This window comes from Setaria italica, chromosome IV (assembly GCF_000263155.2).
Source record: "Setaria italica strain Yugu1 chromosome IV, Setaria_italica_v2.0, whole genome shotgun sequence".
Lineage (NCBI taxonomy): Eukaryota > Viridiplantae > Streptophyta > Magnoliopsida > Poales > Poaceae > Setaria > Setaria italica.
In genome coordinates this window covers 6,473,938-6,487,946 of record NC_028453.1, presented here as the reverse complement: position 1 = coordinate 6,487,946, position 14,009 = coordinate 6,473,938, and the positions used below count along the sequence as shown (strand labels likewise).

Genomic DNA, 14,009 nt, shown 5'->3' with positions numbered 1-14,009 from the left:
CCGCAAGAGCTGAGCATCACCGCCGCCTTGCAGCTGACCTTCCTATCATGAACTTCGATCACTCGTTTGAAGCAGTTTAATTGTGTCAGCACCAGACTCCTCTCGCCACCATCGCATCCATCAACCTGATTACTCAGGCCATGCCACAAACTAAGTACACCAGACAACTCGCTCAACTGGCAGAGCACGCGTGCAAGCAACTCGATCAACAAAGCCCAATACACTTGGTTCGACACACCTCATCCCAGCATGGCAGTAGCCACAGCGACCTAGTCAAAACGAGGGTGCCATAAATGAGGGTCCCAGACCAAGCCAAATCAGGGCATAGGGTAGTCGGGCGGAACCCTTGGGATGTCGTGACCACTGTGAGCCCCACCCAGAGCCTGAACCCCCAGTATATGACCTCCGTTATTAGATCAACAACAGCTACGACACTCGTGCAATCATTGAAGGGCGCCGCCGTGAGCGCGGACAAAAAGTTGAGTACCTGGGAGAGGATTCTCACAGGTTCCCTCCCTTTTCAAAATGAGTCAAAAGACGGTTCTACTTGACAAGTTCAAACCTCTAGATATCACTAAGTACGACGGCAAGCAGGACCCAGTCCAATGGCTGCGGTGCTACTCATTGTTAGTACAGGCGACGGGAGGAAACAACGACACCAAGGTCATCTACTTCCCTATCCGCATGGAGGTAGGGCCACTCACATGGCTCGAGTACCAAGAGAAGAACTCCATCGACACATGGAAGCACCTCAATCCGGCATTCACAAACAACTCTGCAAGGGCAATGCAGCGTCCTGGCAATAGGATCGACTTGTCTCAAGTCAAGCAGCAACAAGGCGAGACCCTGCGTAGTTATCTACACTGCTTCTTCGATAAGAAAGCAACTATCATGGATATCACAGAGCGGGACACCATAGATTGCTTCCAGAATAGTCTCTCTGACTGTCGGATGTTCCAAGATTTTAGCAGGAGATGCCCCAAAGGTATCAAATCTCTCAAGACCATGATACAAGCCTGGGCGGATGAAGAAGACAAAGAAATTAAGAGGTTCGAGTTTAGCTGTAATAGAGGCCAGAGCAACAATAACCAGAGTAATGGCCAACGCAATGACAAGAGTCGTAATGATCGACCCAATAATGACAACCGAGGCAACTACTCAGGTGGTCAAAATCGCAAGAGGAAGCTAGACAATATTGTCATGGTGATGTCCCAGTCTTCGAAGAAAGGCGGTGGGAATCAAGAAAGGACTCCATTCAAAGAGCTCATAAAAAAGCAATGCTCATGGCACCGACACTCTAAGCACTCTGCGATGAATTGCTATAGCCTGCGCAGAGTCATGAAAGATCTGCTAGAACCTTCTGGAGCAAAGGACATGGGCAAGGCTAAGAAAGATGAAGATGATGCCGACAACAGCAAATTCTAGAATCCGTCCAACACTGTCAACGTCATCTTCGGGGGCACACCGGGTACTGCTACCAAGCGGTCCTAGAAACTAGCCCTCCGAGAGATCATGTCCATTGAACCAGCAACACCAATGTTCCTCAAGTGGTCCGAGGTGCCAAACACCTTCTCCAGGAAGAATTAGTTGACTAGTTTCTTAGACCCGGGACACTACCTCTCATCCTGGACCCAGTAGTTGCAGGCTCTCGACTCAGAAAAGTACTCATTGATGGCGGCAGTAGTCTCAACAAATCTTTGCCAAGACTTTGAGGAAGATGGGTCTCGACATTATGAATATGCTCACCCTGACGAACTTTCCGTTCTACGGGATTGTCCCAAGCAACGCGGCTGTACCCCTTGGTGAGGTGGTTTTGCCAGTTACCTTTGGGACCAAAGAACACTACGGGACAGAATACATCCGGTTTGAGGTAGCCGACTTTGAAACTTCGTATCACGCTATCCTCGGAAGACCTGCACTAGCCAAGTTCATGATCATCCCGCATTACGTGTACTTCGTACTCAAAATGTCGGGACCCAGGGGAGTACTCTCCCTGCATGGAGACTTGAAGAGATCATATGACTGCAACACGGAAGCTGTAGAGCTAGCAGCGACTACTCAAGTTCCAAATTCGATGATGCAAGTCTTCATGGTACCCAAGAAACTATCCCCATCAGAACTCAAGATCCTAGAGAAGAAGTCGGGGGCAACCAAGGTCAAGCCGGTAAGTGAAGTCAATATCAAATCCATTGACCTTGAAACTGGTGATAGCTCCAAGACAGCTCTGATTGGCTCAAGGCTGGACCCCAAATAGGAAGACGCACTCATCAGCTTCCTCCGAGCCAACCGAGACATCTTTGCATGGAAGCCATCTAATATGCTGGGGGTGCCCAGGGAGTTGATCGAGCACTCACTAAATGTGGATCCCAAAGCTACGCCAAAATGACTATACCGATTCGCCCAAGACAGAAGAGAAGTAATCAAAAAATAGTTAGCCAAGCTACTCGTGGCTGGCTTCATAAAAGAATTCTATCATCTAGAGTGGCTGGCCAATCCCGTCTTGGTGCAGAAAAAAAACAACGAGTGGAGGATGTGTGTCGACTACACAGACCGCAACAAGCACTGTCCAAAGGATTTCTTCGAGCTCCCTAGGATTGATCAAGTCATCAACTCGACAGTTGGATGCGCTCTACTTTACTTTCTTGATTGCTACTCAGGTTATCACCAGATAGCTCTCAAGGAAGAATACCAAATCAAGACCGCGTTCATCACCCTGTACAGAGCATTCTCATACATTACAATGTTGTTCGGGTTGAAAAATGCAGGCGCCACCTATCAACGGGCAATCCAGGAGTGTTTCAAGAAACAACTACACCGTAATGTAGAGGTGTACGTGGATGATGTGGTCGTAAGGACTAGAAATCCCGACGACTTGATTGCAGATTTGGAAGAAACTTTCGCAAGCTAACGAGAGTTCAGGTGGAAGCTGAACCCAACAAAGTGCATGTTCGGTGTACCCTCCGAAAAACTACTCAAGTTTATCATCAGTCCCTAAGGGATTGAAGCTAACCCCGAGAAGATCTTCGCCATAAACAATTTGCAAGCCCTATTGTGCATCAAGGACGTCCAGAAGCTGATTGGATGCATGGCGGCCGTCAACAGATTCATCTCAAGATTTGGAGAATGGGAACTACCCTTCTTCAAACTACTCAAGTGGCAAGATAAAATCTAGTGGATCGAGGAGGCGGATTAAGCCCTTCAACAGTTGAAGGATTTCCTATCAAATCCACTGGTCCTTATGGCGCCAAATCCTAATGAAGACTTACTACTCTATATCATCGCGACTACTAATATCGTCAGCACAGCGATCATGGTCGAAAGACCAGAACTAGGTCATGTATACAAAGTATAGAAGCCCGTCTACTTCATCAGCAAGGTGTTGTCGAATCCCAAAGCAAGGTACTTGCCAGTTCAAAAGCTGCTATATGCAATACTACTCACCTCGCAGAAGCTACGACACTACTTTCAGGAACACAACATCTCCGTCGTCACATATTTCCCCTTGGGAGAAATCCTCCATAATCGGGATGCGACAAGAAGAATCTTCAAGTGGGCAGTAGAACTTGGAGCATTACCCTTGGAATTTAAGTCAAGGACTACCATCAAGTCACAAGCAGTAGTTGATTTCATGGCAAAATAGCGGGAAAACCAAGTACCAACGCCGATAGAACGTCTAGAGCATTGGGCCATGTACTTTGATGGATTACTCAAGCTCGAGAACGCCAGCACAGGAGTACTCTTAATCTCTCCCAAAGGCGAACAACTCAAATATGTTCTGCAACTCTTCTGGGAGGTGTCCAACAATGAAGCTGAATACGAAGCGCTCCTGCATGGGCTCTGCCTGGTAGTCCCGCTGGGAATCAAGTGGCTGTTGGGCTATGGTGATTTGATGGTGGTCATACATCAAGTTAAGTCAATGACGAGTGGGATCGCCACAAGGATAACATGGATGCATACTGCCTGGAAGTACGCAAGCTAGAGAACAAGTTCTCTGGTCTGGAGTTCCATCACGTGGCTCATGATAATAACGTAGCCACAGACGTCTTGTCCAAGCTTGGATCTACTCGTGCTCAAGTTCCACTTGGGGTCTTCATCCATGAAGTACACAAGCCATCCATAACGGAGCCGGCGCCTTCAAAAACCACCGATCAAGGCCACGATGTGCCAGACAGGGAGGTTATAATAATCAATGTAGACTGGAGAACCCCCTTCATCGACTACATCAAGGAGCACAAGTTACTTCCAGACAAGACAGAAGCAGGGCAAGTCTCACGATGCGGCAAAAATTACGTTCTAGTTAGAGACACTCTCTATAGACGAGGTGCATCATCAGGAGTACTCATGAAGTGCGTTCCACGATAAGATGGCAAGGATATACTGGCGGAAATCTATAAAGGCATCTGTGGCAATCGTGCTTCCTCAAGAACGATCATGGGCAAGATTTTCAGAGTAGGATTCTATTGGCCTACAGCTCTCACTGACATCGAAGAACTAGTCCGCCAATGCCAATGGTGTCAATTCTTCGCTAAGCAACAACACGTCCCTACCTACAAGTTAATGCTCTTGGCCCTTCACATGCTGGGGCTAGACATGATTGGCCCTCGTCCTATGGCACCTGGAGGTTTCAACTGAGTACTCATGGCAATTGACAAGTTCACCAAGTGGATCGAGGTGAAGCCAGTAACCTGCCCCAAGGTAGATAGAGTACTTGACTTTCTTGGCAAAATTGTCCATCGCTATGGCTTAACCAATCGCATCATCGTAGACCTGGGCTCAAATTTCAACAATCACTAGTTCTGGGAGTACTATGAGAACAGCGGGATTGACATTTGGTACGTCTCTATCACTCATCCGTAGGCCAACGGCCAGGTTGAGCGTGCCAACAGGATGTTACTGGAAGCTCTCAAGAAAAGACTACACGACATTGGAAACACCAAAGGAGCCAAGTGGCTTAAGGTGCTACCCAATATCCTCTGGGGACTTTGCACCCAGCCGTGCAAGCCTAAAGGGTACTCACCCTACTTCCTGATCTATGGATCAGAAGCTATCCTCCCTACCGACGTCATGTAGAAATCTCCAGTAGTTGAGCAATACGAAGAAGGTGCGGCAGAAGAAACAAGCCACCTAGACTTAGACAACCTTGAAGAAGCTCGCTATGCAACACTTGTCTAGTCAACAAGATACCTTGAAGGGAATTCACCGCTATCACGATCGCAACGTCAAAGAACATTCGTTAAACACATGTGACATGGTCCTCAAGCATATTCAAGACACCAAGGGGCTGCACAAGCTGAATTTGCCATAGGAGGGTCCTTTCATCATCTCCAAGGTCACTGGACGTAGGTCGTACAGGCTACAAACTCTCTCTGGTGAAGTAGTCGACAACTTGTGGAACATCGAGCACCTGTGTCGATTCTACCCATAGTTCACATATTTATATAAATTGGCCATCGGCCTTAGTTGTACAATCACAATTTATTAAAGCAGATTTATTCTTGTCATAAAATGACTACCTATTTCTGCCTGATCACGACTTGCAAAAGCAAGTTCGCCGAGCTATTCAGCTCCCTAGGTACTATCACCTAAATTCTCCACATGTGGCTTGTAATAACAAGTCTGCACTCACATTTTTCAAGTTGTTCAACTCGTTGGACGAAACTGTCCAGCAGCAAATTGCAAAGACAAGCCTGCACACAAAAATCATGAGCTAGTCAGCTCCTTGGACAAGTCTGTCCACCAATGGCCTCAAGAAAAGAAGTTGTCAGTAATTTGGGACTTATTATACTACCCGAGTTCTTATCTAGACAAGTTTGTCTAGTCGCAGCTTGTAATAACAAGTTCGTAGTTCCAGGTCTTCGGGAGCACAACATCTGAACAACCCAGAGAGGTTGTAAAGATAGGCTCCAGCCGACGAAGTTTTGAAGAGTCTACTCGCCTAAAGAGTTCGACTACCCAGATACCCGAGTACCTGCACTCCGCAAAAAGGGGTCGCATTCTAGAAGTACCCTATACTATGTATGTGAAGAGGCTCAGAAGAGTAACCTTGTGCGCAGAGACTCATGACTACCGTACGAGCAAATATCAGGGTAGTTTGGGAGATGCACTAAAACAAAGAATACATACAAGTTGACAACAATAAAATTTGTGACAAGACTTCAAAACCATTTACATTTCATTCGAATCATGTTTATATTACAATGATTTCATATTTTTACATAACAACTATTTAAGGTCTATCTGACTGGCTACTTCCTTGGCAATAGGAGCCACCTCTTGATGGTACTGTTGAAACTGCTCATCAGAGCAGTCTTGTGCAATCCCCTCCGTACTGGAGCCAAGTTAGCTTGCAAGTAGAAGGATTTCACCATCACCAACAGCTATTTCAAGATGGACTCTACCATCTTCTGGATGTAGCCGGTTATCTTCACAAGCACTTCCTTGAGTACTTCCGCCAGAGGGCAGGGCTCCACACCTTCCGCCGGGGGCTCCACCATGTCAGCGATGGCTTGAGTGGCTTCTGTCAACTCCTTCAGAGCAAGCTTTGTGGCCACCAGCTCAGCCTCACGCTCTTGGATACTCCTCATGGCATTCACCAGATTGACTCCCCCGTCGGAGCGCATCTTTCGCTCCTTCTCCAGGCGGTGCTCCAGATTCTCGTACAGAGCGGACAACTTGTCGTGTTGCTCTGTCACTCTATAGTACGAGTTCTGCCAATCCATGACTCTTTGATTTTCTGAACCTCTGCAAGACCAACACAAGGAGCAGTTCAGAATCACCAAGTGCAATTGGTACTTGAAGACCAACAAGAGCAAATAAGTTACGTCCCAACTGATGTTTCAACATCTTGTTGCGCTTCTAGAGGTGGTCCTTCTCCTCCGCGGCTTTCTAGACGAGGTTGCGGTACTTGGCGGCTTGGCCGTCGTACTTTATGAGTAGCCGGGAGGAGTACTGTCGCTCCTTGGCAAGTTCGCACTCAAGTGCTTGAGCTCACATTACAGTGTCTCTACTTCTGGCTCGGGGGCTACATGGGTAGTCACGACTCTAGAACTAGTCGCCTCTGCCACCTCGGCCTCCGTCTTGGGCTCGGGGGCTACAAACGTAGCCACCACACTAGAAGTAGTCACCGCGATGGGTTCGGCTACTAGCGGCTCGGGAGCTAGCACTATAGTGACATTCAGTGATGCAATAACATCATGCATAAGTGCAGCAACAAGGGATATAGTATCTGGAGCTATTTTTGGTGCAAGCTGCTCTTCCGACGGGGATTTGTGGGCGCTGGGATGAGGTCTTGGGCCAAGCGGTTGCCGCCATTGGTTGCAGGCTTCGATCTCAGGCCTCCAGTGTCCACGCTGGCAAATTTCCTACAAACACAAGTGTCAAGACACACTACAAAACAAAGTCAAAGTCACAATAAGTCCTCAAATACTTACTTTGTGGACCTCTTTATTTTCAAAGAGGGCTCTTCCGCCAGGTGTATGGGCTTGACAATGGGTGATGGCTTTTTCAGCGTGGCTTGTTGGATCGCAGCTGGATCTTCACTAGCCTTGGCCACCGTCTCCACCACTTGAGTAGTCTGTGCACCGATGGGGTTGGCCCGGAGGCTCTTCGTCATCATCAAGCTTGATGACCTCCTTGATCGCTGGCAGTTCTTGCTGCACAACTTTTGTAGTCATCTTCTCCGCCTCTGTCTCCTCCCCGAGTACCTGCAATCCACCAATGTCATACTGAGTAGACATGGCGTTAAGAAATTGACTTACAAGTACTTGGTCCCTAGGATCTTGTCCTTCTTCGAATGCGATTACCGAAGGAGGGACTTCATCGGCGGTGAGCGACTTCTTCACCACATGCTTGACAGCGACAATGTGCCTCTTCTTCGGTGGTGGAGCTAGTCCAGTCCCGTAGGAAGACCCATCCTTGTCCGACGGCCGGGCCTTATGACAAATTCCTTAGCAGCCTCTGAGGCAGAGCTGCTGAAGGAAGAAAAACCCTCCTCCTCCTCCTCCTCCTCCTTGACTACCTTCTGTACATCGACAGTCGTGTGTACTCATGGACCGGTGTCTGAGCCATCCGATCCAGGTGGAGGAGTAGAGCAAACAAGTGAACTTCTTCTTGCAAAAAAAGATAAGTCAAAAAATCAACAAGTACAAAAATTAGTACTTGCTTGGAGGCCATGGGTACTTATACTGCTTGGAGGGTTCGCGGCAGAAAACTCCCAAACAATAGTTGGGATCGTGCTCACGCGCTTGAACAGGTGCCTCAATCGCACCATGACTTCATCCACAGAGATGTCATTGAATGTCATCCGGGATGGATCATTGGGGCACGAGTAGTCGTATCCCCAAGTGCAGCGCAGTTGCAAGGGTTGGACTCACCTCTTCATAAAACTAAAAGCTACCCTAACTCCGGTCAGCCCTTGCGACTTGAGTACGGCTATCTTCTCCAGAAGCTCGGGTAGCTGAAAGCTATCTTCATGGGTCAGCTCGTCCGACCACCGGTTGTTCCAAATTGGGCGGTGGCCTGTCACCTTGGGTAGTCGGGGCTCATGATTTCCAATGAAACACCACCTCTCTTTCTAGCCAGAATGGGAGTCAATCAACTCATAATCAAAGTACAAGCCTTTGACCTTCTCCCACAATTGAATGCCTGCCCTCCCTGACTACTTCTGTATGATCCATCCTGGGATGGGGCTTGACTCTGAAGAACTTGCGGAAGAGGTTGAAGTGTGGCTGGATTCTGAGAAAAGCTTCATAGAGATGCACGGAAATTGCTATGTGCATAATCGAGTTGGGGTTGAGGTGGACTACCTCCAACTGTAATAATTCAGAAGCCCATGGAAGAAGTCCGATGTGGGAAAAGCCAAACTGCGCTCAATAAAATGCATGAAGATTACTGTTTCATGGGTATAGCTCTCCATTGGCCATGGGTTGCCACCGGCTGCCCTCCAGTTGATGAAGTCTTGCTCCTGTAGAAGATTGGCCGTCACCAATGCTTGGATATCCGCATCCTTTAGCACGGATTTCTTCCAGGCGCATGCGGAGCTATCTAGTACGTCTTGCCATACTTCGGACCCAGCAACTGGATCTCCTTTTTCTTCTTAGCCTTCCTTTTCTTGCTCTTCGCCGTCTTGCTAGATATCGCTTTGTTCCCTATTCGTGTTGCCACGAGGGTCTTCTTGCGCATGTGCTCGGGGGCTAAACGATGGGGGATGGTGGCACTCAAGCTCAAGGATCAGGCGAGCGGCAATGCTAGGGTTACAGTATGGAAGATGAAAGAGCAAATGGCTTGGGTGAAATTGGAGGGATGAATTCCTCTGTTATTTATAACCGCATCACAATTAAAACAAAGGCGAGATTAATGGGAATATTCTATTTTTAAATGCCCAAAGTTATCGCTCGACAATTTACAATTTTTTCGGAAAGAGATAGGTTACTGCTGGCGAACGGTCACGTTGACCAGTGGTTGACCCTTATGCCCAAACTAGTCGTGTAATGGCTCAGGGGCTATGTGCCACGTGCCCATCGACTCGAAAGTTTTTTCTTTGGGTTTTAAGAAAAAAAAGATGTGAAATTATAAGATTGACCCTCAGCCTGATTCTTCGATTCAACCTAAGGCTCGGAGCTACTCCATATGGAGTGCGATTTTCATCACACCTCCATATAAAATTCAATATTGAAGATTCAAGACCGAGTTAAATAAGGCTTGAGCACATTCTAGCCGCATGGCAGTACTCGAGTACGTTCGAAGACTCAATCCGATGGAGTGCTCAAAGAGCACCACAGACTAATTGGAGACGCCTACACAAGTACTTGGGATTGCTACATTTGACTAAAAAGTACTCGGGGGCTTGTCGTCCATATATCTATGGGTCCACCAGAAGGTTTGGATAGTCCTAGATATGGGGTTGTACACCGAGACGTGTCAGGCATGGAGACTACGGTGTAGGACGGTGTGGTCTACGTGGAGGACAAGAACTAGTCGAGAATTAGGAAACTACTCATAGAAATTAGAGTAAGACTCTCTAGTCGAATCCGACTAGTATTCTTGTAAACAACTGACTTGTAACCTTGCTCCCGGCAATATAAGGCGAGGCAAGGACCCCTCGAAACAAGTTCAATCCAATACAATACAACCAACACACAGGACGTAGGGTATTACACGATCTAAACGGCCCGAACCTGTCTAAATCATGTGTTCGAGTTCACCTTCAAGTTCCTGATCCCGACGAGCCCCACGCATAAAACACTCCTTGGGTACCCCCTCGGTAGGTTGTAGGGTCTAAACACCGACACCGTGTCCCTAAACTCTCAAAAATATATTTTCAAATTTTAGAACTTGTAACCTGCCGCTAATGACAATGCTTTCTTCTCGCTCATTGCCTTCACAACCACCTTATACTAGTGATCACGCATCTGTTGCTTGACGATTTGTTGGGGGATCTTAAAATGCACTCTAAGAGTTGAAGGACTCGGATGATACCTGGAGATAAGTTGGGTGACCTGAAAATCTATTTTGAGAATTTAGGGCCCGAATGGTATCTTGAGACAAGTTCATGGATCTGAAAATGCATTTTGAGAGAACCTAAATGGCACCCCATCACAAGTTTATGGACCGCCCGTGTATTTTACTTAATATTTAATATGAAATTGATCATAGGGATACGAAATTGCATAAAATGTAATGATGAAAAATTCATAATATATTTTTCCAATATATGACATTGTGTTATAAGTCACTCGGTAAAATTTAAACTCAAAACCCAACTTGTACATGAAGAAATAAAAAAGAAAAAATTCATTAGGGGTAGATTGGACCAACTAAAATAGTTGAGAGGGAGTAAATCAAACTTACATTTTGGTTAGGAGGTTAAGCGGACAAAGTGGATAGACGAGGGCAGCAAATGGACCTTTTCCGCTTATATATCTGTCACTTTTTTCTGGGCCCATTTTTTTTGTTTTGCAGTCCAGTATGATTCTGGGACCATTGAAAATTCGGGTGTAAGCATAGTTAAAAAAAAATTAAAATACCGAAATCACATGTGTGAAAATTATTGAAAAGCTATATAACTTCCATATTTTTTTTACATGGCTTCCAAATAGTCATGCTATAGTACATGCATGGCAGCATGGCTAAGATAAGGTAAGGGAGCAATCCAACGATAAATAAATAACTCATCCCCAAACCGATCATAAATAATATCTAACCCCGTGAAATGTTGCCTCTGTAAAATGTTGAATTAGGGAAAAATCTGGGTGAGGTGGGCTTTGCGTTGTTGAATCAGTTGTAAGAATGTTGAAGCATGTATCACATGCGGAAAAATCTGGGTGAGGTGGGAGGGAGCAGATTAAAAATAATATCTGATCTTCATGTAATGTTGAGTTAGCCTATTCGAAACATTGATATAGGTTTAAAAGATTATTGAATAGTGTAAACAATGTTGAATAGTATTCGTGAAGAGAGATTGATGCGTTGTGGTTGTGCTAGATGGGCCTAATGGATTTTAAAGTTATATGACTTAACACAGAAGCTTAGAGCCCAAAAAAATTGAGCATCAACAACTCAGTAGACCTGATTACGATATCCTCAACCGGCCGTTGGTAATCTGATGGCTACAAATTCTGAGTGTTAGGGTCACTTAAAACATCCGATATTGTGTGCGCCAGGCCCAAAATAAAATGTCACCAGAATGTTGCCATGCTTGGTGTCCTACAACTGTCCTTTTCACCATTCCTTTCGGTCGACAAGCTTCAATCCCGTGGGCACGTCCTCGCAGTGCCGCACATGCGGCACGATCTTGCCGGAGTCTCTCCGTCTCTTGCAGTCATGCAGCGGCGCGATATGGAAGCATGGCTCCGGGGATACGTCCCGGCTGCACGGCGGCCGGTTGTTCCCGGCTGTGCCATTCGCCTGGCCGAGCAGGACCCACGGCCTCATCCCGGCGAGCCCCTGCGCGACGTACCCGAACGTTGACTTGCCGGTGGTGACCAGCAAGTCCGTCAGGCTCAGCAGGTAGATCTCCGCCCACGCCTTGTACTCGTGGGACTTGACGCCGTAGTGCTGGTACTCCTCGTGGCTCGGCTGGCTCACGACCACCACCTCGCCGCCGGCCGTCGCGTTCTCCCAGTACATGCCCTTCATCTGCTCGTAGTACCAGGCCTTGAGGGAGGTGATCACAACGGCGTTTGACTTGACACCTCTTCCGGCGCCGGTCGGCGGAGCTGCCGTCACGGCCGGCTCTTCCGTGTCCACCACTCGTGGGAGCAGCCCTTCCTTCTGCGTGCACTTCGTGATCCGCTCCAGGAGCTCCGGCGACTCCGGCGACCTGGGGAAGACGCGCACCTGGATGCCGACCCGGCGTTGCGCCCACCCTAGGTGCGCGCTGTAGTAGCGCGTGACGAGGCCCCAGACGTGGTTGGTCGGATGGAACAGGTAGCGGCCGAGGTGGTGGAACACGGCGTCCGGCTCCGGGAACAGCGTGGCGAGCTTTTGCCGGAACGTGTCCACGAGGAACAGGCCCGGCACGATGTAGCTGTCCGTCCTCATTACCAGCCACTGGAAGTTGGACAGCAGCCGCTGGTCCTCGTCGCAGAAGAACAGCTGGTCGTGGTCGGTCTGGTTCCAGTCGAGGTGAATGTACGCGAACGCCGGCATATCCGCGGCCTTCGAATTCGCCGGGGAGCCGCCGTTCGACACGTCCGTCCTGAGCACGCCGTTCTCCCGCATTCTGCCGTAGCGCTCCGGGGTGTCCTGGTTGAAGCTCCAGAGCGGGAACCCTGGCGGCAGCAGCCACGACGTGTTGGGGAACGGCTCGCAGAACAGCTCGCCCATGTCGTTGCTGGGATCGACGAGGAGGACGCGGTCGGTGAGCAGCGCGTACAGGAACGCCGACGCGGCAGCGAGGATGCGGTTCCCGAGCCCGCGGTACGAGATGGAGACCAGGTACTTGCACTCTGGGGACGCGGCGTTCTTGCCGGACTTGAGCTGCTCTAGTGCATCGCTGTAGGCGGCGGTGCCAGGGCCGCACCGTCTCTGCAGGGCTTCGTGCCGCCGCAGCTTGGAGACGAGGTGCTCGGAAGGTTGCCTGCCGGGGTTTCGGCGGTACATGGCCGATTGGTACCGGCTGTGGCACGACTCCTGGTCGAATCCTTCCACCAAGAGGCCGCCGTGAAGATTGTCGCCCGGACCTGCAGAACGTCGCAAACATGTGAGCACAAAGCTCAGTTTGGTATGAAAGTGGCTTCTGTGGCAAACATGAATCATCTCAAAATCAAACTCACTAGCTGTACAAAGATGACAAAAATCAAAGCAACTTGCCATGACCTGAAATTTAGCAACCACGTTTGCTTTGTTTGGATTTGAAGGAAGCAGTTAGCACGAAGCATATCATTTCAATTTAGGAATCACAACACAGCAAAATCTCCCAGGAAACGCGTGTTCTTGTAACAGATAGCCGTTAACACGAGGAAACACAGTTTACCTTGCCGTAAGCTGGCCATGGCCGTCCTAACCCAGACCGCCGGCGTGCCAGTAGTGCCCCCGCCGAGGAGGATGACGAGCGTGGGCACGGTCATTACGAAGGCGGCGGTGAGCAAAGCGCCGGTGCTCCAGTTCCATCGCTTGCCATGGGCAGTGAGCACGTTGTTCATTATTGTCGTCGCCACGGCCTCGGACGCTGAGCCGCGGAGCTTCCTCGGTCTCCGGCAATGCTTCCGCTGCCTTCTTCGTGCAGAGCTCTCGTGCCCCTATTCCATGCATGTGTAGCGGTGCTTCGGTCCGGCGACTGGACAAAAGCGCCACCACTTGTCATGTGCACCGTTGTTATTGAAATGGAGTAGATCGTGAAGTATATCCATGGAGTACATCTTCAATCGGTTTTCAATTGTTATCAACTGACATGCACGGATTCTCTATTGCCAGTTACCAGCAGACCTACCTACAGCAGTTATGTGTAATGTCTTGGGTGCTGCGATCGAGGTTGACATCTTGTAGTAACATTCAATGTCCTTGGAATT

At 48.6% G+C, this 14,009-nt stretch overlaps 1 protein-coding gene across 1 annotated transcript; it reads right to left on the bottom strand.

The window, feature by feature from the left end:
• Positions 1-11,561: 11,561 nt before the first annotated feature.
• Positions 11,562-13,703, bottom strand: LOC101774460 (galactoside 2-alpha-L-fucosyltransferase). The gene is made up of 2 exons (XM_004964841.3): positions 13,475-13,703; positions 11,562-13,181 (listed from the first exon to the last, which is right to left on the bottom strand). Exons 1-2 carry the CDS (start codon positions 13,641-13,643, stop codon positions 11,719-11,721), a joined length of 1,632 nt encoding a protein of 543 aa, XP_004964898.2. The 5' UTR covers positions 13,644-13,703; the 3' UTR covers positions 11,562-11,718.
• Positions 13,704-14,009: the final 306 nt, after the last annotated feature.